The 15,975-nt window shown below is 37.6% G+C and overlaps 1 protein-coding gene across 2 annotated transcripts; it reads right to left on the reverse strand.

Annotated features, from left to right (window-relative positions):
* Nucleotides 1-595: 595 nt before the first annotated feature.
* Nucleotides 596-12,350, reverse strand: yipf5 (Yip1 domain family, member 5). Of its 2 annotated transcripts, none has more exons than XM_073871159.1 (6): nucleotides 12,202-12,350; nucleotides 9,437-9,555; nucleotides 8,971-9,146; nucleotides 5,390-5,535; nucleotides 4,953-5,134; nucleotides 596-1,713 (listed from the first exon to the last, which is right to left on the reverse strand). In XM_073871159.1, the coding sequence occupies exons 2-6, from the start codon at nucleotides 9,544-9,546 to the stop codon at nucleotides 1,551-1,553; spliced, it is 777 nt and encodes a 258-aa protein (XP_073727260.1). In that variant the 5' UTR covers nucleotides 9,547-9,555; nucleotides 12,202-12,350; the 3' UTR covers nucleotides 596-1,550. The 2 variants fall into 2 exon arrangements, with proteins under 2 accessions (XP_073727260.1, XP_073727261.1); XM_073871160.1 differs by lacking the exon at nucleotides 12,202-12,350 and adding an exon at nucleotides 11,753-11,771.
* Between the last annotated feature and the right edge of the window lie 3,625 nt (nucleotides 12,351-15,975).

Consider the following 15,975-nt stretch of genomic DNA (forward strand, 5'->3'; position numbering starts at 1 on the left):
AGACATTCCTCTTTTAGAAATGTCAGTCAGAAAACGGCCCAATCTGAAAAACTGATGCTTATGACATCACAGGCATCTAACTGCCCCTCCACTTCAAAATAATTGGCTACATTTTTTGAGTGGCAGCAAAGTCAGCCAATCAGTAATGAGATTGCAAGTTAAGCCAGTAGGGGGAGCCAAATAGGTGCAAAACTACTTGTTTAAAATCCCCCACCCTAATAGAGCTATCTGAGAGAGGTTTTTAGGAAGCTTCTAAGGCATTACAGACCCAAACAAAAACATTTTTGTCTACATGTCACATCACAGAACAAGGATAAATACTCCGTTCAATCATTCTATGTCACCTTTAATGAAGAGAAAGTACAGAGCACCTCTAAGTAATTGTTTTGGTTATTGGTTAACGTTCAATAGTGTCCTATGCTGACGTCAGCCAAAAAGAAAGTTTTATCCAGGGGGAAATCATTTTCATAAAAGCTAATGGAAAACTTTTAATAATGAACTGATGAATCATGCATGCAATAATACCAGTGATGTGTATGAGATAAACAGGGTCTAATTAAATTTCATGTCAAGTAGAACGGTTAAGGACATTGCATTCTTATATTCAAACAAAACGCATTTTTTATTTCATTAAGACGGCCTGTGAAACAGCACGACTGTAACACTCCACCATTTGGTCACAGATTTTCCACGAGACAGAGTTGATATAAACATTTGTACTCTTATGGATATACAAAACCAGTTTTATGCCATATAAATACCGTATAGTGGACTGTCTGAGACTTTGCCTTTACCTCTAACATGCCAAAGATAAACAAGTGCATGTGAAGAAACTAAACACTGAGAAACATTCAGCCAGGATAGGTACAGAAGAAGAACCTGTAGGTATGAGATGATACCCGTGGTGGTGTATTTTGAAATAAATCTGTCATTCAAAACTACAGTTCAATAGCATTGTTATCATCAAAATGCACATAAGGAAAGAAAAACAATTCCCTTTCCTCTACATTTTAATTGTACATAAGAATTGGAATCATGCGACAAGATGCAAAATATTCACCATGTAGGCACTCTTTAGTGACCCAAGACAGGCCAAATAATAAACAACTATTCAGGAATGTGAAGAATAAAACTATTGCTAGTTTATCTAGCAAAATATGTACTGGAGTGAGATATCCGCATTGATCTTGTTGTGTAGGAGGAGAGCTGTGCCCTTCACATCGATTACACACACTTTTCTTTTGACACATGCAGGCTTCATTTAAGGTTTTCTGGCTTTGTCAAAGCTGAGACCAACAGAATACAGAAAACACATAAACCCACATCAAAAGCTGAGTGTTAACCTGAATTATACAACAATAGTTCTCAGAGTAGGAGAGAGAAAAAAACAGGAGGAGAAATAATAATGAAAGCAACACGCTCTCAGATCTTAAAGAGCGCACTTATTCAGAGGTGTGTGGTGGGTGTTTAACAAAAGCAGTTCTTGAATAAGCGGTTGTTTGTGTGTTGTATATAGGTGGTCAATTTGTCCCTTAATAGAGTTCCAGAGTTCAAAACACAGAGATGAGAGCGAAGACCCCGTAGAGCAGGGCGCAGGGGTACGCAACCAATAGCTGCTGTCCGTCCATGGCTAAAGCAGAGATGAAGATCTTAGAGGCCGAAAAACTGCACCAGCCAATGATGGCGGCCGTTAAGATAATACCCATCATACCCCTGAAAAGTAGAAAGAGAGACATAGATCAGCAAAGTCTGTTAGAAATGCTTATACATTAACTTAACAGCCCATAGTTCATAACATTTTTTACAATTAATAAATAATTTATAAACCATTTTATATCATTATATAAACCATTAATAAAACACAAAAAATAAATCATTAAAATTAAAAACATTACAGTAAAGGTGCACTGTGCACTTTTAGGATGATCTCTTGACAGAAATACAATATTCATATATGGGTGATTCTCACGAAACCATTGAAACACCACGGCACTAATGATTTTAGCTTTAAAATGTGTAATATAGTAACATTAAAAAGCATCAGAATTAACACAATACTGTGTTCTACCTTGCACAATGTGTGATTTCAACATAAGAATTTATAATTGTACATTTTATCTCATTTTCTGCTGAAATTCTCATTACCGCAATGTGTCCGGCTGTGTTTGAACATGCGTTATGTTGTAATTTAATCAAATTAACACAAAAATATTAAGAAAAAAAATAAATGGATGTTTTGCTAGACTACTTTAGATGACCGAAAAAATATTTACTGAATATTCATGTATAATAATAATGAAGAAAAATTAGGAAAATGATGTGTCCATGCCTGATGTTCTCATCCTCCGCAACACTTTTTGAGAACAGTTTAAGCACACATACAGAATTTTAATAAAGTTTGATTTTGAGTGACCAAGCACATGGACCAGTTACTTCAAGATGGCTACCACAGGGTTCCTGCAGGTTTCACCAAGTCAAATTTAAGACTTTTTAAGACCTTTTTAAGACCATTATGAGTGAAATTTAAGACCAAAGCGGCACAATGATCTCAGAAATTCTCAAAACATATTTTTATTATATCTTTGTTTATTTTTTTTTATTTTTTTTTTTTGACAAATAAAATCCACTAATATGGGAAGATCAGTATGGTCAGCTGCTGATATGTGGCTTGTTAACATGTTTTACACTTTCTCCACCCATACGTTATGTGCATAAATATGCACTATACCGCCATCGCATTTATTCCCCTCTCTAATTACACAATAATGAAATGAAAAGAAAATTTACTATTAAAAGGCTGTTTGTGGTTTGTTGTGTGTTGCAAACAAGGCCGTTTCTAAATCCGAAGGCTGTAGCCTCCAGAGGTCGCATTTGTAGGCTGCATATGAAAACTGTGTAACACTAAAGTTGACTCATTGTTGATGGCGCGGGACTTCACGGCCTGACTGTTTAAGCTGATTTTTAATAAAGCAGTGTTGATTTTTTCGCTTCTGGGTCCTCTGTTTCAGAACCTTGCAAATGCTCTGATAAGCCACGGGCTAGTTGGTTAAAAAGATTTTTCTCGCCAAACCAACAGTATACAGTCGGATCACAACATCTGAAATATAGCTTATGGCATGAATTGCGTGGATTATAATAGCCTACATTTGTATTCTCTTTAAAAAATAATGATTAAAAACTGGATTGAGGAGACATTCAGTGACACGCCAAGTGCAGAACTTTTCTTTTTAGAGGCAAACCCATCAAATACATTCTTCCTCCGTCACTGAGGCATTTTAATTTACCATTTTATTTTTTTTCGGACAACCTTTTCGGGAATAAATGGAGGTAAGAAATGTAAGACTTTGGTTAATTAAATTTAAGACCTAGGGTGAAAATCTGGCCATTTTTAAGACTTTTTATGGCCTTAAATTTAACTTTCTAAATTTCAGACTTTTTAAGACTTTTTAAGACCCCGCGGGAACCCTGTACCAGGTAAGATAATTTTTTTACAGTTAATTTGAAATATTGTCTTGTCAGAATGCTTACACGACATTTTGATTATCATTACCGCAACAGATGCTTATTAAATGTTAATTTAATTAATAGAAGCATAATACTTTGATTTTAAATGCATGTGCAGAATCTCCAAATTATGTTCTTTCAGGTTTGTCATGTCATTTTGAAAATATGTCAGTATTGATGTTTTCTGACTGTTGCGGTAATGAGATTTTTTAGGACTAATTTTTTAAATTATGTTACAAAAAGTGTTAAATGATAAGTAAAAGTTTTTAAATTAATGTTCCCATTTACTCCAGACTTTGTTTTTCAATGTCTGGTGGGAAAAAAAGTAAATTTAAGCAATTTTTACATTTTCATGCTTGACATTTTTAAAACCACGTTTTCGTGAGAATCACCCGTATGGAAGTCACCACCATGTTTGTACAGTAGCCCTAAATGGACAAACTGTTTTGCATTTTGTCACTACGTTGTCTCAGACGATGACATGCTTGACCCTGTGGCAGCTACCGTAGCTTCTCTATGCGTTTTGAAATTGAGGTTGGTTGCAATTTGCAATTTCACCACTAGATGCCGCTAAAAAGCTATACTGTACCTCTAAAATTCAATTCAATTTTATTTATATAGCGCTTTTGACAATTTGTAATTGTTTCAAAGCAGCTTTACATTAATAGAAGCAGGGGAACACATAAAATTTGACAGACAATATAAGTAGCAAAATACAGCAGCTACGAATAAACTGTACAAGCGAGTGTATTAATAATGTAACGTATAGAAGAGGATGCTAAGTGAAGCCAATGTCAGCTGACTCCTCGGGGTTGAAAAAACCCCTAGGAGAAAAACCTCACGACTTTTTTAGCCAGGAGGGAATAAAAGTCCTAGGAGGAAAAAAACCCTTGGGAGATATATATCCCTGGGTACTTTACATAAAATTTTCAGATCTAATAAGTTTAGCAACTCTTAATCTAGATTGAGCAGGTCGGACTTAGTATTTTTTTTTGTTGGGCACTGTCAACTAAATTAAGTCACCATTGCCTTTTTTTGTCCAATTCAGCATGTCTGGGGGTCTGATCATTCTGATTGGCTGTTTGGCATAGCCAACCAGGGCACAAGGAAAAAAGCGGAAATGACAATGCAAGAAAACATCAAAGTCAAGAAGGAACGCACAAGAACGCTCATCTCTTGAATATTTTTAAACGATATGGCTCATAAGACATAACAGATATATCACGAATCCACTTGTGGTGAAACTGGTTAGCGATTGCTACTTTGATTAGGTTTTGTATCACTGCAGTCACTAACTCTTCTGGTTTCCCATTTTGAGTAATGTATACCAACTGCTGCCATCTGCTGATATGGAAAGTTGTCCCATCACACGCTGGGCGCAGAACGGACGTTGCAACTTAGATTTAGTGTGTCCCTACTCCCTACCCTTATTGCGATGGCTGACTTACTGTAAAGACAAGATGACCCCAAAACTGGACAGGATGATCATTGGCAGCAGGCAGTAACCGAGAACACTCGCCACACACCCGAATGAGACACCCGTCATACTCATGAGGTTGAGCAGGCAGTACATGGCAAGACACCCGATGGCACTGATGCCATACACATACCCGAACTGGATCTTACCCGTCTGTAATATTCAGGAGAAAGACCACGTTTAGAAATCAAATGTTCATGTTTACAATTTTAAGATGACAGAATATAAATTATTAAGAGAGGAGTTCAACAATATAAAGTTTGAAACATTTATAATAAGAACTTCTTTAAAGGGACACTCCACTTTTTAGCTATGCTAAGTTTAACTCTAGGGGAGCTGGAAAATAAGCATATTTAAAAAAAAAAAAGTGAAGTGTCCCTTTAAAAGTGTAACAGGCATATCTTTTACCAAAAGCAGCGTTGCTCCAAAAGCCAGACAGAAGACCATGGGACCAGCCAGGTCTGTTTCATTCATTATACTGCCATCTGCTGCTTTCAATGGGTGCAGGACGGTCAGTGTCTTCTGCCAGATGTGATCGAAGTTGATTCCCAGCTCTAGAATGAGAAATGAAGAGTTCGCTTATGTAAAACTTACTGTGGTGATGATGGGTGCTCAATTATCAGTGTATTATTTCAGTCTGATTTCAAATCCAATCTTTGGGACTGACTGCTCTTATTTTGTAAATATCGAATTGGGTAGTTGTTTAGATAACGTAAAATCTGATGTTAAAGAAATATAACAATAGCTGCTTTCCATTGTTCCTTTAAATTGTCCAGATGGAAACTGCTATTAAAAATAAGCTCAATGGAAAATGCCAATGGACTTATAGCAAGAAAACAAAATTATGCTTTAGTCGCATAACATCGGTTAATAGAAACGCCGTCATTACGCAATTTTTTTAATCAACATTTTAAAATACTGCTCCATTTTTAATCTAAAACGACTGACAGTACACTCAAGTAGGGGTGCACGATTATGACAGAATTCAAATTGCCGATTATTCACCTTGATATTGTAATTGCGATTATTCTTGACAATAGGGGTGCTCCGATAAATGCCGTTAATAATACGTGGCCGATAACTACACTGAATCGCACAGCCAATATTATTCACAGCTATTTCATGTACTACGGCTTCTGATCAGTAAGTCCTTATCGATCTGAAATCACTGTTAGTTTGAGTCGTTTATAACATGCATTAGAAAAAGCAACACTCGTCAAACATAATCATTATACATATTCTTTATTATCATGAAAATACCTGAAAAGGTTTGAAGAAGAGCAATATAAATACAACCCCAAATCAGAAAAAGTTGGGACACTGTAGAAATTGTGAGTAAAAAAGGAATGGAATAATTTTCTAATCTCATAAACTTACATTTTATTCATAATAGAATATAGATAACATATAAAATGTTGAAAGTGATACATTTTGAAATGTCATGCCAAATATTGGCTCATTTTGGGCTACACATTCCAAAAAAAGTTGGGACAGGTAGCAATAAGAGGCCAGAAAAGTTAAATGTACATATAAGGAACAGCTGGAGGAGGACCAATCTTTAGGAATAGGAATGTTGTCTCATTCTTGTCTAAAACAGGCTTCTAGTTGCTCAACTGTCTTAGGTCTTCTTTGTCGCATCTTCCTCTGTATGATGCACCAAATGTTTTCTATGGGTGAAAGATCTGGACTGCAGGCTGGCTATTTCAGTACTCAGATCCTTCTTCTACACAGCCATGATGTTGTAATTGATGCAGTATGTGGTCTGGCATTGTCATGTTGGAAAATGCAAGGTCTTCCCTAAAAGAGACGACATCTGAATGGGATCATATGTATCTAGAACTTGGATAAACCTTTCAGCATTGATGGTGCTTTTCCAGATGTGTAAGCTGCCCATGCCACACGCACTCATGCAACCCCAAACCATCAGAGATGCAGGCTTCTGAAATGAGCGCTAATAACAACTTGGGTTGTCATTGTTCTCTTTAGTCCGAATTTTGATTCGTCTGACCACAGAACAGTTTTCCACTTTGCCAAAGTCCATTTTAAATGAGCCTTGCCCAGGGAAAACGCGTGTCCTTCTGGATCATGTTTAGATATGGCTTCTTTTTTGACCTATAGAGTTTTAGCTGGCAACGGCGAATGACACTCTGGATTGTGTTCACCGACAATGTTTTTTGGAAGTATTCCTGAACCCATGTTTTGATTTCCATTACAGTAGCATTCCTGTATGTGATGCAGTGCCGTATAAGAGCCTGAAGATCACGGGCATCCAGTATGGTTTTCCGACCTTGACCCTTACACAAAGAGATTGATATGATCGAATGATATTATGCATTGTAGATGATGATAACTTCAATCTCTTTGCAATTTTTTCTGAGAAACTCAGAAAACTATTTTCGGCTGCAGCATTGGGGGAATTGGTGATTCTCTGCCCATCTTGACTTCTGAGAGACACTGCCACTCTGAGAGGCTCTTTATACCCAATCATGTTGCCAATTGACCTAATATGTTGCAAATTGGTCCTTCAACTGTTCTTTATATGTACATTTAAATTTTCTGGCCTCTTATTGCTACCTGTCCCAACTTTTTTTGGAATGTGTAGCTCTCATGAAATCCAAAATGAGCCAATATTTGGCATGACATTTCAAAATATCTCACTTTCAACATTTGATATGTTATCTATATTATACTGTGAATAAAATATAAGTTTATGAGATTTGTAAATTATTCCATTACTTTTTTACTCACAATTTCTACAGTGTCTCAACTTTTTCTGATTTGGGGTTGTACATCCTTAAGACATTTCCTGAAGCTGCGTGTCATAGCTGCGTGTGTATGGTTCTTCGTCTGCAGTGTATATTAAGTTTCTGCACGAGAGCGCCATCTGGCTTTTGGATGTAGCGGCATTTCACCGTAATTCATTGAGAAGCATAGCAAACATTATCTGCAGATCGATTAGAGCATTCCTAATTGTCAATTAATATATTTTACAGTGAAGTTTTTAAATGTTGTACATCTTTCTGTGAAGCAGCTGCATGGTAAATTCTAAACATCCAAAACTAAATAATATAATGTGAATAACAAACAATTATGGGAGTTATGTTGGCTAAAGGACACATCAACTTATCAAATTCTGCACTGTATTTGGGGCCCAACATACTGCCAAAATGCACAAAAATGAGCACAAATGGACAGCTGCAATTGAGACTTTTGGCGATTATGTAATTGTTTCCCCGTAATGGCCATTCCGATTCATTTTTCTATTAATTGTGCAGCCCTACACTCAAGCTATAAATTTTACCTGTATGCATGTTCGGTGAAAATCGTATTCATGGCCTATATCAGTATGTTTGTGATTCATCCATTTAATACAATCCTTAACCCTGACTACCAGCAATAGCAACAGTGGTGTTTGCCTTAGCAATGTACAACATTATAAAAACAGGAAAGAACTGAAGTTAAACTTTTTTTCCACTGCTTGATAAATGACCTGCTGATTCTGGATGACAACGCCTGGTGTTAGTAATGATTTAAGCAACTTTCTTCAACATCTCTCTTTGACTGATGACTCCTCGTCCATTTTAAGCACAGCTCTGTATAACTGGGGCAAGCTACCTTCACAAAGACTATACTTAACTTTAGCACGCAAGGACACGGGCACGGTTTATACTGAACATTAAAATTGAAAGTGCTGCCTGTGGGTAAAGCAATTACTTTTATTCTGAAAGTTTTGACTTTAGGATATCAAATATAATGCATTATTTATTTCTCTAAAAACGGGGTTACTGCAAACACCAAATTGAAAAGGCCCATTTTTACAAGATGTTATACATGTGCTTAAATGTGTCTGTGAAGTTTCAGCTAAAAATACCACACAAATCATTTGTCATAGCATTTCCAAAATGAATACATTGGAGAAAATCTCATCCAGGACACGTAAGGACAAACTCTCACATGAACCTAAATCAATACCCAAGTCTCTCTCTTACCCTCCAGTAAAGGGGGCTCATCCTCAAAACCGCTGCTGTACATGGACTGTGAGGAGGTGGGTGTGAATGCTGGGGTGGGCTGGTAGATCTGACCCATGTACGGCTGCTGGGGCTGCATCATTCCTGGAGCCGCCGAGTAGCCCATCGGCTGCGAGTAATCAGACTGCCCATACGGCCTGCAGGACATGACACAGAATTCAATGAATAAAGGTGCTTTGTGTATTCCCAGTCAACATGTGGGCCTATAGAAGCATAAAGTCTTTATCTCATGTGAGACTACATTATTCTTAATGTATATATTGTGCAAGCAACACCAAGGTTGTAGGATCGAATCCACAAAAAATAGCAAAATTTATTTAATACCGTGTCCTAACATTGCTAATTAACACAGTTTGTAGGACATAATGAAGACTTTGTAGGACTTTGTTCAGGCTTTAAAATTCCAGCAATTAGGAAGAATACACACCTGCCGTATGGGTCTTCTGGGTTAGGATAGCCATAACCTCCTTGACTTTGGTCATCTACACTGTAACTAGACTTGTAAAAGTCTGCGTTGAAATTGTCAAACCCTGACATGGCAAGCAGCGCTGAAAAACAGAAGCACCAGTGGTCAACATTACAAAACAATATATTATAACTATTATGGATGCATCAATACAATATTTGTGTTCGGATACAGTATTTGATTAGTTTGACTGACATCTACCGATAGATACAGATAGTTTTGCTTTTTACTTCTTGTTTCAAATTATGATGAGTGTACAAACTGCAATTCTGTTATCATTGTCACCCAATTGAAATGATCACACAGCATTAATTCTGATGCTTTCTACAGTGGGGCAAAAAAGTATTTAGTCAGCTACCAATTGTTCAAGTTCTCACACTTAAAAAGATGAGAGAGGCCTGTAATTTTTTTTCAAAGGTACACGTCAACTATGAGAGACAAAATGAGAAAAAAATCCAGAAAATCACATTGTCTGATTTTTTAAAGAATTTATTTGTAAATTATGGTGAAAAACAAGTATTTGGTCAATAACAAAATTTTATGTCAATACTTTATGTTATATACCCTTTGTTGGCAATGACAGAGATCAAACGTTTTCTGTAAGTCTCCACAAGGTTTTTACACACTGTTGCTGGTAGTTTGGCCCATTCCTCCATGCAGATCTCCTCTAGAGCAGTGATGTTTTAGGGCTGTCGCTGGGCAACTCAGATTTTCAACTCCCTCCAAAGAGATCTGGAGACTGGCTAGGCCACTCCAGGACCTTGAAATTATTCTTACGAAACCACTCCTTCTTTGCCCGGGCGGTATGTTTGGGATCACTGCCATACTGAAAGACCCAGCCACGTTTCATCTTCAATGCCCTTGCTGACGAAAGGAGGTTTTGAGTCAAAATCTCACGATACATGGACCCATTCATTCTTTCCTTAACTCGGATCAGTCGTCCTGGTCCCTTTGCAGAAAAACAGACCCAAAGCATGAGGTTTCCACCCCCATGCTTCACAGTAGGTATGGTGTTCTTTGGATGCAACTCAGCATCTTTCTCCTCCAAACACAAGAAGTTGAGTTTCTACCAAAAAGTTATGTTTTGGTTTCATCTGACCATATGACATTCTCCCACTCTTCTTCTGGATCATCCAAATGCTCTCTAGCAAACTTCAGACGGGTCCGGACATGTACTGGCTTAAGCAGGTGGACACATCTGGCACTGCAGGAATTGAGTCCCTGGCTGCATAGTGTGTTACTGATGGTAGCCTTTGTTACTTTGGTCCCAGCTCTCTGCAGGTTATTCACTAGGTCCCCCCGTGTGGTTCTGGGATTTTTGCTCACCATTCTGGTGATAAATTTTACCCTACGGGATGAGATCTTGCGTGGAGCCCCAGATTGAGGGAGATTATCAGTGTTCTTGTATGTCTTACATTTTCTAATAATTGCTCTCACAATTGATTTCTTCACACCAAGCTGCTTACCTATTGCAGATTCAGTCTTCCCAGCCTGGTGCAGGTCTACAATTTTGTTTCTGGTGTCCTTTTACAGCTCTTTGGTCTTGGCCATAGTTGAGTTTGCATTCTGACTGTTTTAGGTTGTGGACAGGTGTCTTTTATACTGCTAACAAGTTCAAACAGGTGCCATTAATACAGGTAACAAGTGGAGGACAGAGGATCCTCTTAAAGAAAAAGTTACAGGTCTGTGAGAGAAAGAAATCTTGCTTTTTTGTTATTGACCAAATACTTATTTTCCACCATAAATTGCAAATAAATTCTTAAAAAATCAGACAATGTGATTTTCTGGATTTTTTCCCTCATTTTGTCTCTCATAGTTGAAGTGTACCTATGATGAAAATTACAGGCCCCTCTCATCTTTTTAAGTGGGAGAACTTGCACAATTGGTGGTTGACTAAATACTTTTTTGCCCCACTGTATGTACTATGGATAGATACTATGGATGGATAGTCTGATCCGCTCATTTTGATTGCCAGGATAATCTGCCATGATCATAGGCTGTTTGTCAGGTGATGTGTGAAAAATTATTTTATCTGTTGATATCAATTAGAGGCTGATATATTGGTGCATTTCTAATATTATATAGAATTGTTCATAAATACATGCCCGACTCAGGAGAAAAAGAAGTCCCAACTTCCTGTTCATTGTGGTTTTATCTAATAGTCTGAAGTACATTTGATGACATGTTTCCTCGATGTTTACGTAAACTATGGTATTACTGCAGTACACTAAAAAAACACTACAGTGAGCACAATGCCAAAACATAACATTGCACTTACTGTAAACATGCTCAAACATCATGATAAGAGCATTACAGTACTACAATGGTTCATTTCCACTCCCAAAACGATGCTGACATGCTCAAATTCAACAAACATGATATTACCATAGCAAAGATCGTAAAACACTGTATTACAATAATGCTATGGTTTAAAACCGCATATTAGTTCCATGGTACATTCCTAAAAATAAAATGACACGTTTTATCAGTAAAACGAGATAACTGATCAGAAAATGTATGTTTTATCTATCACAGATGTGCTGAAGACAAACAATATGTACGTGTTTTGTGTTAGTTTGCTTAGCACAGATTCATCAGAAATTAAGTAACACATTCATTCACTGTCAGCAATAGTGTAACACGATCATATAGAGCTGCGGTAGAGTTTAATATAACGTGAAAACGAAGATGCAGTGCTATAAATATTGCAGTTTTAACGTTACTTACGCTGGTAAACACCCGAGACTCAGCCAACACCGCTCACTACGTGTCAAGAAATAACAGCAGCACTTCCGGGTCAGGCCGAGAGTGGCGTTTCTGGTTAGAAAGGATAAGGTTACGGCTAGCTCTCGCGAGATGTTGGTTTAAGAGTTAGGTTTGGGGTAGGATTTGGATGAAAAACATCGGTTTTGGCTAGAAAGGATTCGACTATTCCGTGAAATGTTGGGATTAGGGTTAAATTTGGGGGGAAGGTTAGGATGTAAACAGTACTCTTTCGGCGAGATTTCACGAGACTTTGGCCGTAGCTGTATCCCTTCTAGTCACAACCGATGATGACGTCACGTTCGGCTGCACTCGGGCTGACACTTTACATCGACAAACATTTGTTTTTATTTGTCATTCTTGAGGATATTAAAAAAGCACACACAGCTTGTCATCCATTAATCTCAAATAATCCAACTTGAACCAATTAATTAAACAAATCAATAATTAAACTAAAACAATTATTGCTGTAATACTATGGAATGATTTTCTGATAATAAAAACGCCAATTGAGTAATTTAGATGAAGTATATTTTAATCATATCTTTGTTATGTATCAAACAAAGTAATTTTTTAAAGAATTAAAAATGAACATGAATTTTAACACTCAACATATAGGGGTGGTTTCCCACACAGGGATTCGACTAGTCCTAGACTAAAATAAATATATGAGCTGTCCAAACTGAAAACAACTTGCACTGACATATCTTAAAATACATCAGTGCCCTTTGTTTTGCCTCAAAATGCACGCCAGTAATATTTTTAGTTAAAACTAGTATATTTCCTGATTAAATTAAGGTCTAGTCCTGACTTAAAATAATCCCTGTTCGGGAAACCACCCCATAGGGGCAGGGGGTTAGATTAAGTCATTACTAGGCCTTAGTTATAGGACATTTACGTAGTTTTTACAAACATACCTCACAAAAAAAACATTACAGATGTGCATCTTGAAACAAAACAATAGCACTGATATATTTTAAGATATAAGCTAAGACAACTGATGCATTTTAGTACTGGACTAGACTTAAGCCTTATGTCTGGAAAACCGCCCCATAATGATTGGCTACATTAAAGGAACATGTCCACATTTTGGGAATTTAGCTTATTCACCATATCCCCCAGAGTTCGATAAATCCATACATACATTTCTCATCTCCATGCGTGCTGTAACTCTGTCTGACGCATCCCCCGCTAGCTTAGCTTAGCACAAAGACTGGAAGTGAATGGCTCCAGCTAGCAAACTGCTCCCAATAAGTGACAAAATAATGCAAACATTTCCTGTTTATATGTTGTGATTTGTATAGTCACACCGTGTACAAATAACAAGGTCATATGAGACACAGCCATCTTTTAACAGTATACATACTGGGAACTATATTCTCAGAAGGCGAAGCACTGCTACTTGGGCGGAGGGCTTCTCAGGTGCTGCGAGCAAATCACTCTGCCCAAGTAGCCGTGCAGTTGTATGAAACATTCACAGCTAGTATTACTGATCAGATAAGGCAAATTAATTACCTCTATCAAATTGTTGATGCATCAATTTTGTCGGAGGCAAACCAGACGGCTTTGGACGAGAACTGGGAGAACAAGGAAGAAGGTTGTATACTATGGAGCGAGATATGCGTCTTTATTACATGCGATAAATTAAATGATCTGAGAGAAATAAAACTATTTGAAAGAAAAAGTTATCACACTGATAGCAAAGAAGCATTTCATGAGAAAAAAAAGAATATTTGAGAGAAAAAGTTTTCATACCAATAGCAAAAAATAATAATATTTGAGACTAAAAAAAAGTTTTGAGAGAAAGTATTTAAAAAATATAGAACATAAAAAATATAAATTTGAAATTTTTAAAATTATTTCTGAGAAAAAAAATCTCTCAAGTATATGTTTTTTGCTATTAGTGTGAAAACATTTTCTCTAAAAAAAAAAAGTGTTTCTATCAAAACGCTTTTCTTTGCTCTCGATGCAATTTCTTGCTCTCGTGTCAGGATTTTGCTTTCTCTGTGAAAACTGTGCCATGGGCGGGGCCACGCTCCAACTGGTCGGGCAAGCATCGTCTTGTCTTGGGAACCGAACTGAATCATTACACCGTTGTTCGGTTCACCTAGATAGATGCCGTCTCTGCTTTTAGTTGAGCACGGACACTCTAATGTTTGAGTAAGATGATGACACACAACTCGATGGATAGCTGGCTGAGCAAGTTCACAGCACTGAAGATTAAACATTAAAAAATGAAATGGTACTCTCATTCATGACTGAATGTGTACCATACTACCAGCTTGCCAATCGCCAACTAGCCACCATGCTAGGCAAACCTGCAAATGTCAAATGGATGTTTTGATTCACTCCTTATTTAGTGAGTAGTGATCTAGTTTCTACCTTTGCACTTGCTAGCCTTAAAGCACCTGAAGAGTACTGCTTGTTCATCATATACAACCTCCTGTATAACTTTCAACCAACGTTATTGTGCATGGAAGGTGGCAATGCCACCCGTCCCGTGAAACACGAAACCGATCGCGATTTGTCCCGTATTTTACATACACTCTTAAAACGAATGTGTTAAATTGAGACATCTTTCTTATAAGGACAACACATCTGTGTTTTATTTACATGAACTCAAAATCAATACAAAATAACACATAATGTGTTGAATAGTTTAACACAAAACAATGTGTTAAAATTAACACACCCAGTGTTGTTACAAACATTACACATTATTGATATTGATATTTGATGATCCGATAGGTGAACACAGCTGTCAATCACCTTGTGCCACTACATGTCAATCACCTTGTACCACTACATATGGATCTGTTAATTTAATAAGTTAATAAAAATATGGTTCAAATCTCACAAGTTCCTCCAAAGCTTATTTTTTGTGGTGGTGGTTGAGGAGATTCCCCCTTTTATATGTAAAGCGCTTTGAGTGTTGCAGAAAAGCGCTAAATAAGTGTAACAAATTATTATTATTACTTTGTTGCCCTATTTATTATTGTCATAGCTGTGTATTCAATATGACCACTTAAGTTGTGATATTGAGAGACTGAGTGCATCGCTATCTTATTATAATGGTATCAATGTTAATGTTTTTATGAAAACAAAAAACACATTTAAGTTATGATACCACCACTGGCACGTACATCGGGACTGTGGTCACCGGCGTAGCCCCGACGCGTGTGGCCCCCCGCGCTGCGGCAGCTTATTAATATTTAGGCGTCCCTTATTTTTCTGTACTTCCTCCATGCACACTAACGTTGGTTGAAAGTTATACAGGAGGTTGTATATGATGAACAAGCAGTTACTCTTCAGGTGCTTTGAGGCCAGCAAGTGCAAAGGCAGAAACCAGATCACCACTCACCAAACAAGGAGCGACCCAAAACATCCACCCGGCACCCGCAAGTCCACCCAGCATGATGGCCAACCAGCGACCAGCAAGCCAACAATATAACACACATTCATTCATGAATAAGAGTGCCATTTCGTTTTTTAATGTTTGGTCTTCGGTGCTGTGGGCTTGCTCGGCCGGCTGTCCATCGAGTTGTGTGTCATCATCTTACTCAAACATTGGGGTGTCCGTGCTCGGCTGGAAGCAGAGACGCCATCTGTCTGGGTGAGCCGAACAACGGTGTAGTGATTCAGTTCGATTCCCAAGACAGGACGATGCTTTCCCGACTGGCCAGTGGGAGCGTGGCCCCGCCCATGACACAATTTTCACAGAGAAAGCAAAATCCTGA

Source organism: Misgurnus anguillicaudatus, chromosome 9, assembly GCF_027580225.2.
Source record: "Misgurnus anguillicaudatus chromosome 9, ASM2758022v2, whole genome shotgun sequence".
In the NCBI taxonomy this organism is placed as follows: domain Eukaryota; kingdom Metazoa; phylum Chordata; class Actinopteri; order Cypriniformes; family Cobitidae; genus Misgurnus; species Misgurnus anguillicaudatus.